This window comes from Sus scrofa, chromosome 9 (assembly GCF_000003025.6).
Source record: "Sus scrofa isolate TJ Tabasco breed Duroc chromosome 9, Sscrofa11.1, whole genome shotgun sequence".
In the NCBI taxonomy this organism is placed as follows: domain Eukaryota; kingdom Metazoa; phylum Chordata; class Mammalia; order Artiodactyla; family Suidae; genus Sus; species Sus scrofa.
Genome location: NC_010451.4, coordinates 7,363,058 through 7,375,573, shown reverse-complemented (window position 1 = coordinate 7,375,573; position 12,516 = coordinate 7,363,058). Strand labels below are relative to the sequence as shown.

At 50.8% G+C, this 12,516-nt stretch overlaps 1 protein-coding gene across 9 annotated transcripts in view; it reads left to right on the top strand.

Annotated features, from left to right (window-relative positions):
- Positions 1–9,058, top strand: part of FCHSD2 (FCH and double SH3 domains 2) — a 253,445-nt gene extending 244,387 nt beyond the window's left edge. For 4 of the 9 annotated variants that reach the window (XM_021102289.1, XM_021102287.1, XM_021102288.1 and 1 more), the window contains 7 exons: positions 1,635–1,718; positions 1,839–2,016; positions 2,313–2,533; positions 4,457–4,586; positions 4,720–4,802; positions 6,721–6,805; positions 6,965–9,058. In XM_021102289.1, the coding sequence (XP_020957948.1) occupies positions 1,635–1,718; positions 1,839–2,016; positions 2,313–2,533; positions 4,457–4,586; positions 4,720–4,802; positions 6,721–6,805; positions 6,965–7,185 (1,002 nt within the window). In that variant the 3' untranslated portion in view covers positions 7,186–9,058. Of the gene's footprint in view, positions 1–1,634; positions 1,719–1,838; positions 2,017–2,312; positions 2,534–4,456; positions 4,587–4,719; positions 4,803–6,720 lie in introns of all 9 variants that reach the window. The other 5 variants (XM_021102293.1, XM_021102292.1, XM_021102291.1 and 2 more) reach the window with 2 other exon arrangements.

The window sequence follows — 12,516 nt, the reverse complement described above, 5'->3', positions numbered from 1 at the left end:
AGGGAAGAGTTTGCTGGTCCAAAGCATCCAGAGACCACAGAGTCTTGAGTGCCAGGCAGAGGACCTGACTTTGTCAAGTGGAAGAATTGGAAACTGCTTGGGGTTGGCATGGCCATGCTCGTGTCTGCGTACGTAGCAGCGTCGGACAACTTGCATGGACCCCGGTGACTTTCTCACAGGGCAGCAGCCTATTTAAAGCCGTTCTTAGCCGTCCTGCTTCGAGCTCTCACATGCTGAGGTCTGGGCGTGTGGATGACTTTTTGAGTTTTGCCAGAAAATTAGGAAAAACATCTCGGTTGTATAGGTGCCTTTTGCTGGTATATTCAAGGCACAGTGTGGTTTCAGCTTAGCAAAGAAATTCTTGATAGCTGGAAAAGCTGTCAAGAATCAGGGAGCTTTTTTCTCGTATTTTGAGATCAGAGGTAATCTACTTAAAATTCTAGTCCTGGAGTATTTTGGTGATTGGTCACCCATTTCCAGTACTATTTTTCTGTCTCAAGCAGCTGTTATGGCAGTGTCCAGAATCTGGGTCTCATGAAATGGGAAGCGACTCTTGCCTTATTTTTGTTGTGTAACTTGGATATATTTTATACTTTGAGACTGTGAGATCTGAAAAACCATTTGGTCTTAAGTGATAGTTTCAACTGATCTTGGGATTTGGGGAAAGCTTTTAAGACTGTTCTTTAAGAAACTAACAACATTGTAAGTCAACAGTGTCTCCAATAAAATTTTTAAAAATAAAGACTTTTCACTGAGCCGGAAGATGTCTTCAAGCCCCTCCCTGTAATACTTGAGAGACAAGTTTCTTTAGGAAACAAAGCCACTCTCCAGCCCCTCTGCGGAGCTCCTGAGAGTCTGCTCTCAGATTCTCTAGCCTCAAGGGTAGTCCTTGGGTGGCTAGTGCTAGTGGACTCCTGTGGTAAGGAATTTAAAAACAAAAAAGCAACCTCGGCAGTTGGTGTGAAGGTACCCAGGTAGATCAGCCCGGTCTCCGCAGTTAGTCGCCGCATAGTGAATCCAAACTTGGACCCATCTCGCTCATTCCTCTTCCTCCAGCTTTCTTAGCCACTGTTTTACGGTGCTTCCAGACCAGTTCTAGGCGCTGCTCAAGCCATCATTCTGTCCATGCACATGGCTCTTTGCGTTTTCCCAGCATGCAGCTCCACGGTCGCCCTGCGGCACTTCTGAGCCGGTGCTTTCTCCTCCGCCTGAGCCTCCCAGGTCATCGTGGTTCTGTGCTTACTCATCCCACACCGACTCTCCCATCCTCCTGAGAATGGCAGGGTTGTCATTTCGAAGAAATGGAGGCATCAGGAAGTTGAATAACTGCCAGTCGATACGTACGCTGGAGCGGGCACCCCAGTCCCCTGCTTCCGGCAGAGGGCCGTGTTCACTGATCCTGAGTGCCTCTTGAGGATTCCGTTTCTCCAGTTTTTGTTGTGGCTTTATTTTGTTCAGCTTTTTAAAGTAAAACTTCACCTCATTATGATAGTTTTACAACACTCAGATTTTTATGTTCAGTACGTTTTTCAAAGTCATTTCAGTATTTTGACCCCCCGTTTTCGTTACGATCAGTCCACATCTGCTCTTTATCTAACCTTTTTAATTTTGTCCATGACCATCCTACACTGCAGGCTTCTCAACCAGATGAGTTGACCATTGAGGAGCATGAGGTGTTAGAAGTGATTGAAGATGGAGATATGGAAGACTGGGTAAAGGTATATTCCTTTGCTCATATCGCCCCTTCTTGTGACATTTTTAGGAGTTTGTTTTGCTTCGTGTTGTGCCCGGTCCACATTGTGTGTGCAAACCTGTTTTGTCACGTGTCTTCCACTCAGGCTCGAAATAAAGTTGGCCAAGTGGGTTACGTGCCGGAGAAGTACCTCCAGTTCCCCACCTCCAGCAGTCTGCTGAGCATGCTGCAGTCCCTGGCCGCCCTGGACAGCCGCTCCCACACGTCCAGCAATTCCACGGAGGCCGAACTCGTTTCCGGCAGCCTCAACGGAGATGCCAGTGGTAAAGACGGAAAGAAGCCCCTCTTTATGTGGTCGCACGTGACCTAAACTGTATGACCCTGGAGTCAGCCTTCAGTAGCTTAAGAAGCACAGCTTCACTCCTTTTCTCGCATCTGTGTCTTTGGTCACCCTTACCTTGTACCGCAGAGCCCTGAAGCTGATCTTCAGTGAGGACAACCTGAGCGCTTTACTCTTACTCTGCGCAAGGCGCTTTTCGCTGTCCCGTGAGCAGGGGGTGGCTGCAGAAGTAGCCTGGCTGTCAGGGCCCTTACGGCTGTTTTCTCTCTTGCAACCTAGTCTGTTTCGTGAAAGCACTTTATGACTACGAGGGCCAGACAGACGATGAATTATCGTTTCCTGAGGGAGCGATCATCCGCATCTTGAACAAAGAAAACCAGGACGATGATGGCTTCTGGGAAGGAGAATTCGGTGGGCGGATTGGAGTTTTCCCGTCGGTGCTGGTGGAAGAACTCTCAGCCTCAGAAAATGGTGACGCTCCCTGGATGAGAGAGATTCAGGTGCACAAAAGGGGGAGGAGGCGGAATTAAAGGATGTTTAGGAGTTCCCTTGTGCTCAGCAAGTTAAGGATCCAGCCTTGTCGCTGCTGTGGCTCTGGCTACAGCTGGGGTAAAGGTTTGATCTCTGGCCTGGGGAACTTGCACATGCCCTGGGTGTGACAACAAACGAACAAACAAAAAAGATATTTAAAGAAAATGACTCCCAAGGAGTCCACTGATGCACCCCAAAGCAGGCCGCAGTTTCAGCCTCACCCTACCGCTCCATCCCTTAGTCGCCTGGCTTTTTCAAAATTGAATTTGGGAAGCAGAAACTCACCAGTTAGACTCCTGTGTAATGGCTTTATCACTCCTCTCTTCTCCACAGTCTGTCCTCTGAGTCAGGGAACCAAACTACTGAACTGTGTGTGACATACCAAAGAATGGTTCCGTGAAAAGAAAGAAAGCAAAGAGGAAATTGACTGTCTCTCTTGTTAGTTTATGCAGTAAAAATATTAGCCTGTCTTTTTCTCGCTCACTGTCAGAGCCTCTCTGCCCAGGCCAGCCTAGTCCTTTTCAGAGAACTAAAGAGCCTTCCAGAGCCCCGTACACGCTTGTGGCCCTGGGCTTAGCTCATCATAGCACCACTTGTCTTCATGAGAGACTCCTGATTCGGATCTATCACAGCAGGCCTGCCGGTCCAGGAGCGTAAGGAGCACATCTTCTTCTTGCTTCTGTGGTGTTGGGACCACGTCGCGCGACATTGACAAAACCGGGCAAAGTCACACTCAGCCAGTTATCCTCAAAAAATACAACTTGCCCTTTTTGTTCTTCACTGAATTGACTAATTTGGTGTGTTTTCACTAGAGCTCTAGAGAGTGGTCTGAACTTGATAATTGTTTAAGGTAAACTAAGAGGAGTTCCCATCATGGCTCAGCGAAAACAAATCTAACTTAGCATCCATGAGGACACAGGTTTTTTTGTTTTTTGTTTTTTGTTTTTTCCTGTTTTGCCAATTTGCTTTGGTAACTAACTCTTGTTATTTTATTTATTTATTTTTTTGTCTTTTTGCCGTTTCTTGGGCCGCTCCCGCGGCATATGGAGGTTCCCAGGCTAGGGGTCTAATCAGAGCTGTAGCCACCAGCCCACGCCAGAGCCACAGCAATGCAGGATCCGAGCCACGTCTGCAACCTACACCACAGCTCACGGCAACGCCAGATCATCAACCCACTGAGCAAGGGCAGGGACCGAACCCGCAACCTCATGGTTCCTAGTCGGATTCGTTAACCACTGCGCCACGACGGGAACTCCAGGACACAGGTTTGATCCCTGGCCTCGCTCAGGGGGTTAAGGATCAGGCATTGCCATGAGCTGTGGCATAGATCACAGATGCAGCTCAGATCTGGTGTTGCTGTGGCTATGACGTAGGTCAGTGGCTAAAGCTCTGATTTGGCCCCTAGCCCAGGAACCTCCATGTGCCACAGGTGCAGCCCTAAAAAAAAAAAAAGATAAACTAGGAGTTTCTGCTGTGTCGAAGTGGGTTAAGGATCTGCCTTGTCTCTGTGGAGGCGCCCTGGCCTGGCGCATGGGTTAAAGCATCCGGCATTGCCGCAGCTGTGGCACAGGTCACAGCTCCAGCTCGGGTTCGACCCCTGGCCCAGGAACTTCCATACACCAAGGATGCAGCCAAAAAAGAAAAGAAAAATAAATAAATAAATACACTCCAATTCGTCGGATAATGAGATCTGTGGAAGGAAAAAGTTGAATGCAGCACGAAACTAGGGGTTGGGGTGGTTTTTCTAGGCTCTTTTGCTTCTGATGAGGCTGACCAGAAAAGGTGATGATGATAACGTCGCTCCAGAGCTCTGCTTTGCCAGGAGGAGCCATGAAGCCAGCTGGCCTGGCCTCCTGAGGTGGGCGCTTTGTAACGTCTCTCCCTCTCCGCAGATCTCTCCTTCCCCCAAGCCGCCGGGCTCCCTGCCTCCACTGCCGCTGTATGACCAGCCTCCCGGCAGCCCCTACCCCAGCCCAGATAAGAGGAGCTCCCAGTACCTCCCCCGCTCTCCCTCAGCAAATGGTAAGGGATCCCCTGGGCACAGAGCCCAGTGCACTTGTATTCAGAAATGCACGTGTTCACCTCAGAAGCCAGTAGATCTGCATTAGCACTTTTATTGCTCAGCCACACTAATAAATTGAGCTTCTTTCCTCAGAAAACAGCTTCCATGCCGAATCGCCAGGATTTTCGCAGGCATCCAGGCAGACGCCTGAGACCTCATATGGCAAACTGCGACCTGTAAGTCTCTCATCTGGCAGGGTGACAGCGCGGCTGGTGCTTCCAAGTTGAACGTTGGAAATGAGTGTTTCCCTGTGACCCCTGCGTTGTTCCTGATCCCCTCCGTGCCAGGGCGAGGTGGATTCGGGAAGTTCAGAAGTTTAAAAGAGGGCATTTGCATCGTGGCTCAGTGGTTCACAAATCCGACTGGGAACCATGAGGTTTCGGGTTCAGTCCCTGGCCTCGCTCAGTGGGTTGGGATCTGGCGTTGCTGTGAGCTATGGTGTATGTAGGTCGCAGACACGGCTCGGATCTGGCATTGCTGTGGCTGTAGTTCTGATTAGATCCCTAGCCTGGGAACCTCCATATGCCACAGGCGTGGCCCTAGAAAGGCAAGAAGACAAAAAAAGAAATGTTTTTTTAAAGTTTAAAAGGAAGCCTGTGGAAAGGAATACATCCTGGAAGGTCCAGCCCACACCGGTGCTTTTCCGCTGAGCGTGGTGAGGTTGGTGAGCTAATGGCTGTGAAAGTGCATTTACATTATCATAAGTGCTCGAAGCACTGAACCGGTGTGACTGTGAAGTTCCCCAGTGGCCTGGCAGCTGGGACTGCTGGGACCTGAGCTCCTGCTGTGGCTGGGATTCCCTCCCTGGCCTGGGAACTTCCTCCTGCCATGGGGGGGAAAAAAGATGTGATTGTGAAACAGAAGCCTTTTTTTTTCAGCAGCCATTTCCTGAGAACCTATTTTCCAAACCTCTCTTTGCCCTTTGAGGGACACTGAGATGAAATAATGCCATTCTGAGGTTGGAGAGCGTCTGCCTCAGAGAACGTCTCCTCTTACAAACGGTCACCCCGACTGGGCCTCAGTGCGCTGCCCTGGACACACCCGTCATCTCAGCTGCTCCAGGCCTCACCTGGGCCTGCCCGTCTGGCGCATATTTGCCGTTTTCTTTTCCTAGAGGCCCCTTGTCAGCCTTTGACCGCTCCCGACCACGGCTTTGTTCATTCAGCAGAATCGAGTGCCTTGTGGAGGACTCACTTCTTTACCCTAAAGGTGATAGGAAGCGGTTGTAAGATTGTAAGGCAGTGGTGTGACCAGTTTTGCATCTTTAAAACACGTCTGTGGCATCTAAGTGGAGACTGAAGGTCAGGTGACAGAATGGACATGGGCAGCTGTTAGGAGGCTGGGCAGTGGTCTAAGCAGGAGGGGGCGGGGGTGGGGACCGAGGGTGGGGCAGAGCCGGAGAGAAGGGACCCGTTTGTTCCACCACACTTTCTACTTCCCGGCCGTTCCTTTTCGTTGACCTTTGCAGGCGTCTCTGCCTCTCTTCATCTCTTTTGGGGCTTCTCAGGGTTCTGTCCACAGGCCGCTTCTCTTAAAGTCATTAAATCCAGTCTCCGAGCAACCTCAGCTACTCCAAGGCTTTGGGCTCCTTGCTCAGCTTCAGACCTGTGGACATCTCAGTGTCTCTGGGCTAAACCCCGCAACGCAGAAAAAATGAGTTAGCTGTCTTCCCTCCCGCACGTCCTCTTTCTCCTGTCTGGGCAGGTGGTACCCCATCCTGCTGGTGCTCCGGCATCACTTGGGACACCTCCCTGGCCCTGCCTCCTGCACAGTCATCGCAGAGCCTGCCCCAGAGCCGGCTGTCAAGTTCTTCACCCTCTTTTCCCCCACGGCCGCCGGGACCCTAGTGCAGGCCCGCGTCGGCTCTCATTCAGACCATCTCAGGCGCCTCCAGAAGGGTCTTCTCACCTGGACTGTTGCCCACCTTTGCTCTTGGCTCCACACTCATCTGAGTCTTCTTTTCACACATCTGATACTGCTGTTTAAAATCCGCCCACGCCTCCTCTCTGCCTACAGAATAAAGCTTAATGAGGCCTCCACAGCTTACCCCCAGCCTGCCTCTCTCATCTTCTCTCTTGCAACTCTCCTTCCAAGATACGTTGGAAGTTTTCTGGTTCTCCAAGCAAGAACCTGAGTCAGGAGTTTTGCCTGTCATCCAGAACAATAGGTCCTTCTCAGGGTGAGAAAGCATGAACGTTAAGTTGAAAGCACATGCGCAGAGCGTTTCTGGGAGCCCTGGGGTGCCCGTGTCCTGGGATGAATGATGGGTTGGGGTTTGGCTGCTCCAGGCACTGAATCGGGAAGCTGACTGACAGTCGTGTGATGGTTTCCTGCTCAGGTCCGGGCAGCTCCCCCTCCGCCCACGCAGAACCACCGAAGGCCGGCAGAGAGGATCGAGGACGTGGAAGTCACGCTGGTGTGATGGCGTGCAGTCCAGGCCAGGCTCGGAGTCGGGCCAGTCTTACTTTTCAGGCACCTTTGCATGATGACGACGTGAGCAGAGCAAGGACAAGGATCATACGTGACTGGCTGGCCTGGTGGACTCCTCCCACGTTTTGAATATGTTGTGCCTTTCTTGGTTGTCATCTTCTGTGTCATCTCTCCGACCACAGCACAAATCTTAGCAGGCCCTAGAGGCAGAGAGGGGGCAGCCCTCGTGCCTAACAGTGGCCTGTTTTTATATGAGACTCGAGACCAGGCCTCATTCAGGGCCCAGTCACAGAGATACTGACCGTGTACTCTCGTACAGTATATTACTGTGGCCACAGGGATGTGGCAAAGATTCTCATCTTTCTTCAAGTGGCTTTTGCTCGTCTGGTTGAGTTTAATCAGACCGTGTTGGCGGCATAAGGAAGCAAAAGGAGGGGTTTCAGGAGAGGCTGGCTCCTCCCCCAGTTAGTCCTCAGACTAAGAACGTGAGACCTGCTGCAAAGACGTGGACTGCCCTGCGCTTAGCGCCGTTGCATTAACGCGCACCTCTCCCACAACTAACCGATTCAAAACCGTAACAGTGTCCTTTGTCTGGATGTTTATGCCGTTCATCTAGTATTAGTGGAGCTAACACGGAGGGCTGGCCTGGTGGCCAAATCTCGTCCATCACATAGATAAATAGAAAGGAGGCTGCGGCTAAAGTGGAAATGGAGCTTCCAGATCTTGAAACGAGCCGATTTAATGTTCTGTTTCTATTTGGGTATTTTTCATCTTAATTTTTGCAGCATATACTCTTCTGACCAGTATCCTTAGAACCTGAATGTCTAGATAAACTGGGGACACACACTTGCCTTGTTGAGCTTCTCTGCTCGGGAGGCCCGTAGCATTATTTTCTTCCCAAGCCAGTCAGCTGGCCCAGACCAGCGGCCACCCACTGCATAAAATGCAGCTTCCCAGGTCCACCAACCTGACCTTTCCCTGAGAGGAAGAACCTGAGGCTCATGGAGGAAACCAGCTTCCTGTGCCGAAGAACGTGAGCGTCACACACCCTGCACAGGTGCCCACCCACGAGGACAAGCGACCCAGGAGCCGCCTTCCCTGCGGGCGGATGGGCGGGCAGGCGACCCGGCACCCCGTGCCCAGGCATCCCGGTGTGAGCCCCTGGTGGCCCTCCCCTCCCAGGGAAGGTGGGAGCGCCCTGCTGAGGGACTAAGGGATGTTTGCCAGTTGCTTTGTCTTTTTTCTTTCTTTCTTTTTTTTTTTAAAGAAATCAGATTTGCAGAATTTAATCCAAAAGTTGTCTTAACGCTTTGAAAATTCCATCCCTCCTAAGAATCTTTAAACACTTGAAATGCTCGCCAAATGTCCCCATGGGATTTTTGACCAAAAGTAAGGTCATAGCTGAGGAAATTTTCAGTTACTCATTTGATCAGTGACAATATTCATCGATAATCTTCTCTGTGATTTGAGGATTTTTGTTTCAGTTTTTTGCATTTCTTAACCTGTTGATCTATTTGAGGTCTTTTTGTGTTTATCAAACTTATTCTTAAGTTTAAAAAAGAAACTGAAAGAGTGGCTTTTTTTTAAGATTTTAAAGTTCGTTGACAAGTTAAAAAGCCTTTAGAGCACTTTAAAAATCTTCAGAGTGCTCAGGTCGGGCCACTCCTGCTACCCAGTCTTGTATTCTCTCTTTAGCTAGCAAAGTTGTCCTCGAACCTGGGTTTTCCACATTCTCCGAGGGTTATTTGAAATCTTTGGTTATATTTTAAAATATTTTTTGGAAGAGCTGCTAATTTTATTTAAAAGAAAAATACAAAGTTGTAAAAATATGCCTCCTTTTTAAAAAGCACCCCTCCCTCCAGGACATGTAATCCAGAGTCACAGGGCTGGGCTCAGAGGGAGCATCTCTGTGCCGATGTGCTTTCTTTACAGTGGCTGTAAAAACTTTGTATTTATTATGTATAAAATGTTGGATAATAAAAAATGGAATTAAGTTTTCTAAGTGTCCTTCTAAAAAGATTTGGGTAAACAGGCTCTTTAAGTTGGCGATCCTCCTTATAAAGGCACTCCCGGGCCCTCCTCTCAACCCTGCGACAGATACAGAGCGGGAAGAGTAAATTCCCCCGGCCATGAGACACACCAGCCCCTCGTGCCACCCACCTGCCAGCTCTGATGCCCTGGGTGCTCGGGAGAAAAACAAACAAGTTGTGGTCTTGGCTTTCAGGGTTCTTTCCCAGTGAAGGAAAAAGGTGCACAGCTGAGGCCTGTACTGTGCGATGTGCTGGAAGGGAGAGCAGAGTGCGCTGAGGAAAGAGCTCGATTCTGCAGCTGGAAGGGCAACAGGAGGGCCACTGAGTGCCCCCGGAGGATGTGACTGCTGGCTTCTAGCAAGTGGGCACCCTGGACGCCTCTGTCCTTTCCTCAATCTCCATTCTGAGGAGTCGAGAGAAGGAGATTTTACTGGTGCCAGGGATGGGTAGAGTACTGCAAGTGAAAAGCTGAGCCCCCCGGTTGCCAGCTGGCCCAGTGAGGACCAGAGCTCCGCCTGTTTGAGGAGCAAGCTCACAGCTTTTCTCCTTCTAGAACTGGGCCTGTGCCACATGTGTTCTTCCAGACGCTGTCTGTGCATAAAACTCATGTGCACACACTGCCGTTTTATATAATTGAGATTATATGATATGTTTAGGTTTACCTCTTTCTTTTTGAAGGCTGCATTGTATTCCATTGTTTGGATAGATCATATTTAAACATTCCTATAGTGATGGATGTTTAGGTTGTATCCATCCATCTGCTTCTAGAAGGCTGGAATTAACACCTCGGTACCTAATTCTTTATAAATTTATTCCAGTGAAAATGTTGGGTACATTCCTAAATTTGAGAGTCAGAAAGGTACATGTGTATTTAATTTTATTAGATGCTGCCACACTGGCCTCAAAAATGATTCTATCCATTGACCCTCCCACCAACAGCAGAGAAGACGACAACACGGGCTGTGGCATCAAGGTCTGCGTTAAACCCTGGCTCCCACTTGACAGCTGTGGACCCCAGCTTCCACGTCCCCAGAAACCTGACGGGAAGGCTGTGGCTCCAAGACGTGTGGAGTGTGCCGCCCAGAGTGGCCACCACAGACGTGCCTCCCCGTCGCCTCCCCCACCTTCTGCGGCCTCCGCTGCAGCACGTCTTGCTCTTCTTGCAGCCTCTCAGCCACGCAGGCTTTTCACAAGGCCCAAGGGAAGGAACGGGCGTGAAAGGGCTTTACCCTAAATCCGGAAAGGGCTGTCGGTGCGCCTGCAGTATCATTTCCATCTTCTGCTTTCCCTGCTGAAGAAAGCTGCTCACATCTGACACTCCCGTTGGCACCAGAGGCCTACGTTTTCCACATTCTCCGAGGATGATTTGAAGTCTTTTTTTGAATGAACTGTCGCACCCCTGTATCAATCGCTGTATCTGGGTGTCTTTCAGCACAGGCCTGGGGTAGGGCAGCCAAGCCGGATCCAGAGCCCAGCAGCCGCTCCCTGCTCTCTCACCCACCAGGCAGGCAGAAGCAAGGAGGAGCTGGCCCCGGCCCTGGCCCTGGCCCCCCTCGATGGACAGCCTTTCTGCGGGGCTGCCGCAGCCCCAGCTTTAAAAGAAGGAGAGTGAGATGATTTCCAGGGGTTCCTCCGACTGATACTCTCGGGTAATCCAGTTTCTCCACGCAGAGTGAGACCATAACACAAAAAAGTCACAATGTTTGAGAACAGACTTATTAACACCGAGACCTCCCAGGAGGGCTGGAAGTTGACAAGAAAATTCGAGCCCCTGGACTTTCTGCTGCGACAAAGCAAAGGCTGCTCTGGGTCACGACCCCCGTGGCTGCACTGTTCGCTCACTGCCTGAGGACACCAGCCGAAGCTGTTGGTTGTGAGGCCAGTTATTTCTTATCCCTCTCTGAGTGGCCTTATGACAAAATCTGGCTGAGTCTTTGCATTTAATTGCCCATTATGAAGTTGTTTTTCATGACAAAAGTATAGCTCAACTACAGAAATTTTAGAAGGGAGAGTTGTAATTTGTCCCAAAATCCTACACTGTGACACAACTGGTGTAAGTTTCCTCCTAGGTGCTCTGCATGTTTGCCGTTATACTGCTTGAACTGCCAAGAAGCCCATGAATGCCTACGAGCATCATGTTCCTGGACCGTTTTCTCTGCCCCACTGCCAGAAAGACAAATGCGGTACTTCTGCCATATCTGTTTCAGAGAGCTCTGGTCTAGGGATGTTTTCCTGGATGTTATCCTAAAACAACAGGAGTGAACTCACAAACAGGGCTCACACCCCTTCCACACTAGATGCTAAGTGTGCGTCTTGCCACCCACTTGCTCCTGAAAGGGGCAGGGGAAGAGCCTGGTCAAAAGTCCTGCCTCCAAGTCCTTGGGCTGCCTCAGCTGGCTGTGACCTTTGGCTTGTTCCTTCACCCTTCTGAGCCTTGTGTTTCTCATCTGTAAAGTGGGGGTAAGAAGACAATACAAACTTCCTAAGATCCAGGAGGATCAAATAAGATAATGTACAGAGGAGCTGTGCATCTCTAGAAAGAAAACAGCCTGTACCCAGACCCGGTGTCACATCTCACAGGAGGTCCACCCTGTGCCATCAGGAGTCCTCCAGAGAACCTCTGAAGGGCCAGGCCCATCTCTAGTCAACCGCCTTTTGCCCAGTCAACAAACTTACTTGCCCCCAGGCCACGTTCTGCTCGAGACACAAACAACCCAGTTTCCATCCCTGCAGCCAGGGGCTCACATCTGGCGGGGGCAGTTCGAGAACAGCAGGTGCAGGCCAAGGTGCATCTCCCAGGACAGGGCAGTGACCGAGAGGCAGGAAGAGCCCAGAAGAGGAGCCTCTGTTCTTTCTCCCTCCCAAGTCCCAGGCAGGCAGAGGTGGTATCCATGCCTGCACAACAGCCGTGGGGAAGAGCCCAGTCACCTTCGGTGAAGCCCAGAGCTACGGTGCAGTCTCGTGGGTGGGAACTCCATCCACTGCGATTTGCCCAGGTCCGCCCAGGAAGACAGCTGGGAGCAGAACCTGCAACCTGGCCTCCAGAAGACCAGGCCAGCCCCTCTGCAGAACCTGAGTCCAATTGTTAGAAAATAGGGATCTATGAGCCTGAATTCTTATCCCAGCTCACACAGGGCCCTGGCCCCTCTGTGGCCCTCTGTCTGTGTGCACAGCAAGGGTGACAGTTTCGACATTCAGGATCAGCTCAGCCAGGCATCCCCTGAGTACCGAACAGCCGAGGAGAGGCCGCTGAAAGCCCAGAGCAGTTTCAGCACAGGTTCTCCGCGCCTCCCTTTCCTGCCAGGCACTGCAAAGACCAGAGGAACAGCCTTCCCAGCCAGCCCCCCTCTGAGCCTCCTTCCCTCTTGGCCTTCCGGGTTCGCTCCTCCGGGAAGCACCTCTCCCAGTAAGTTAGGATGTGCATGTGCTC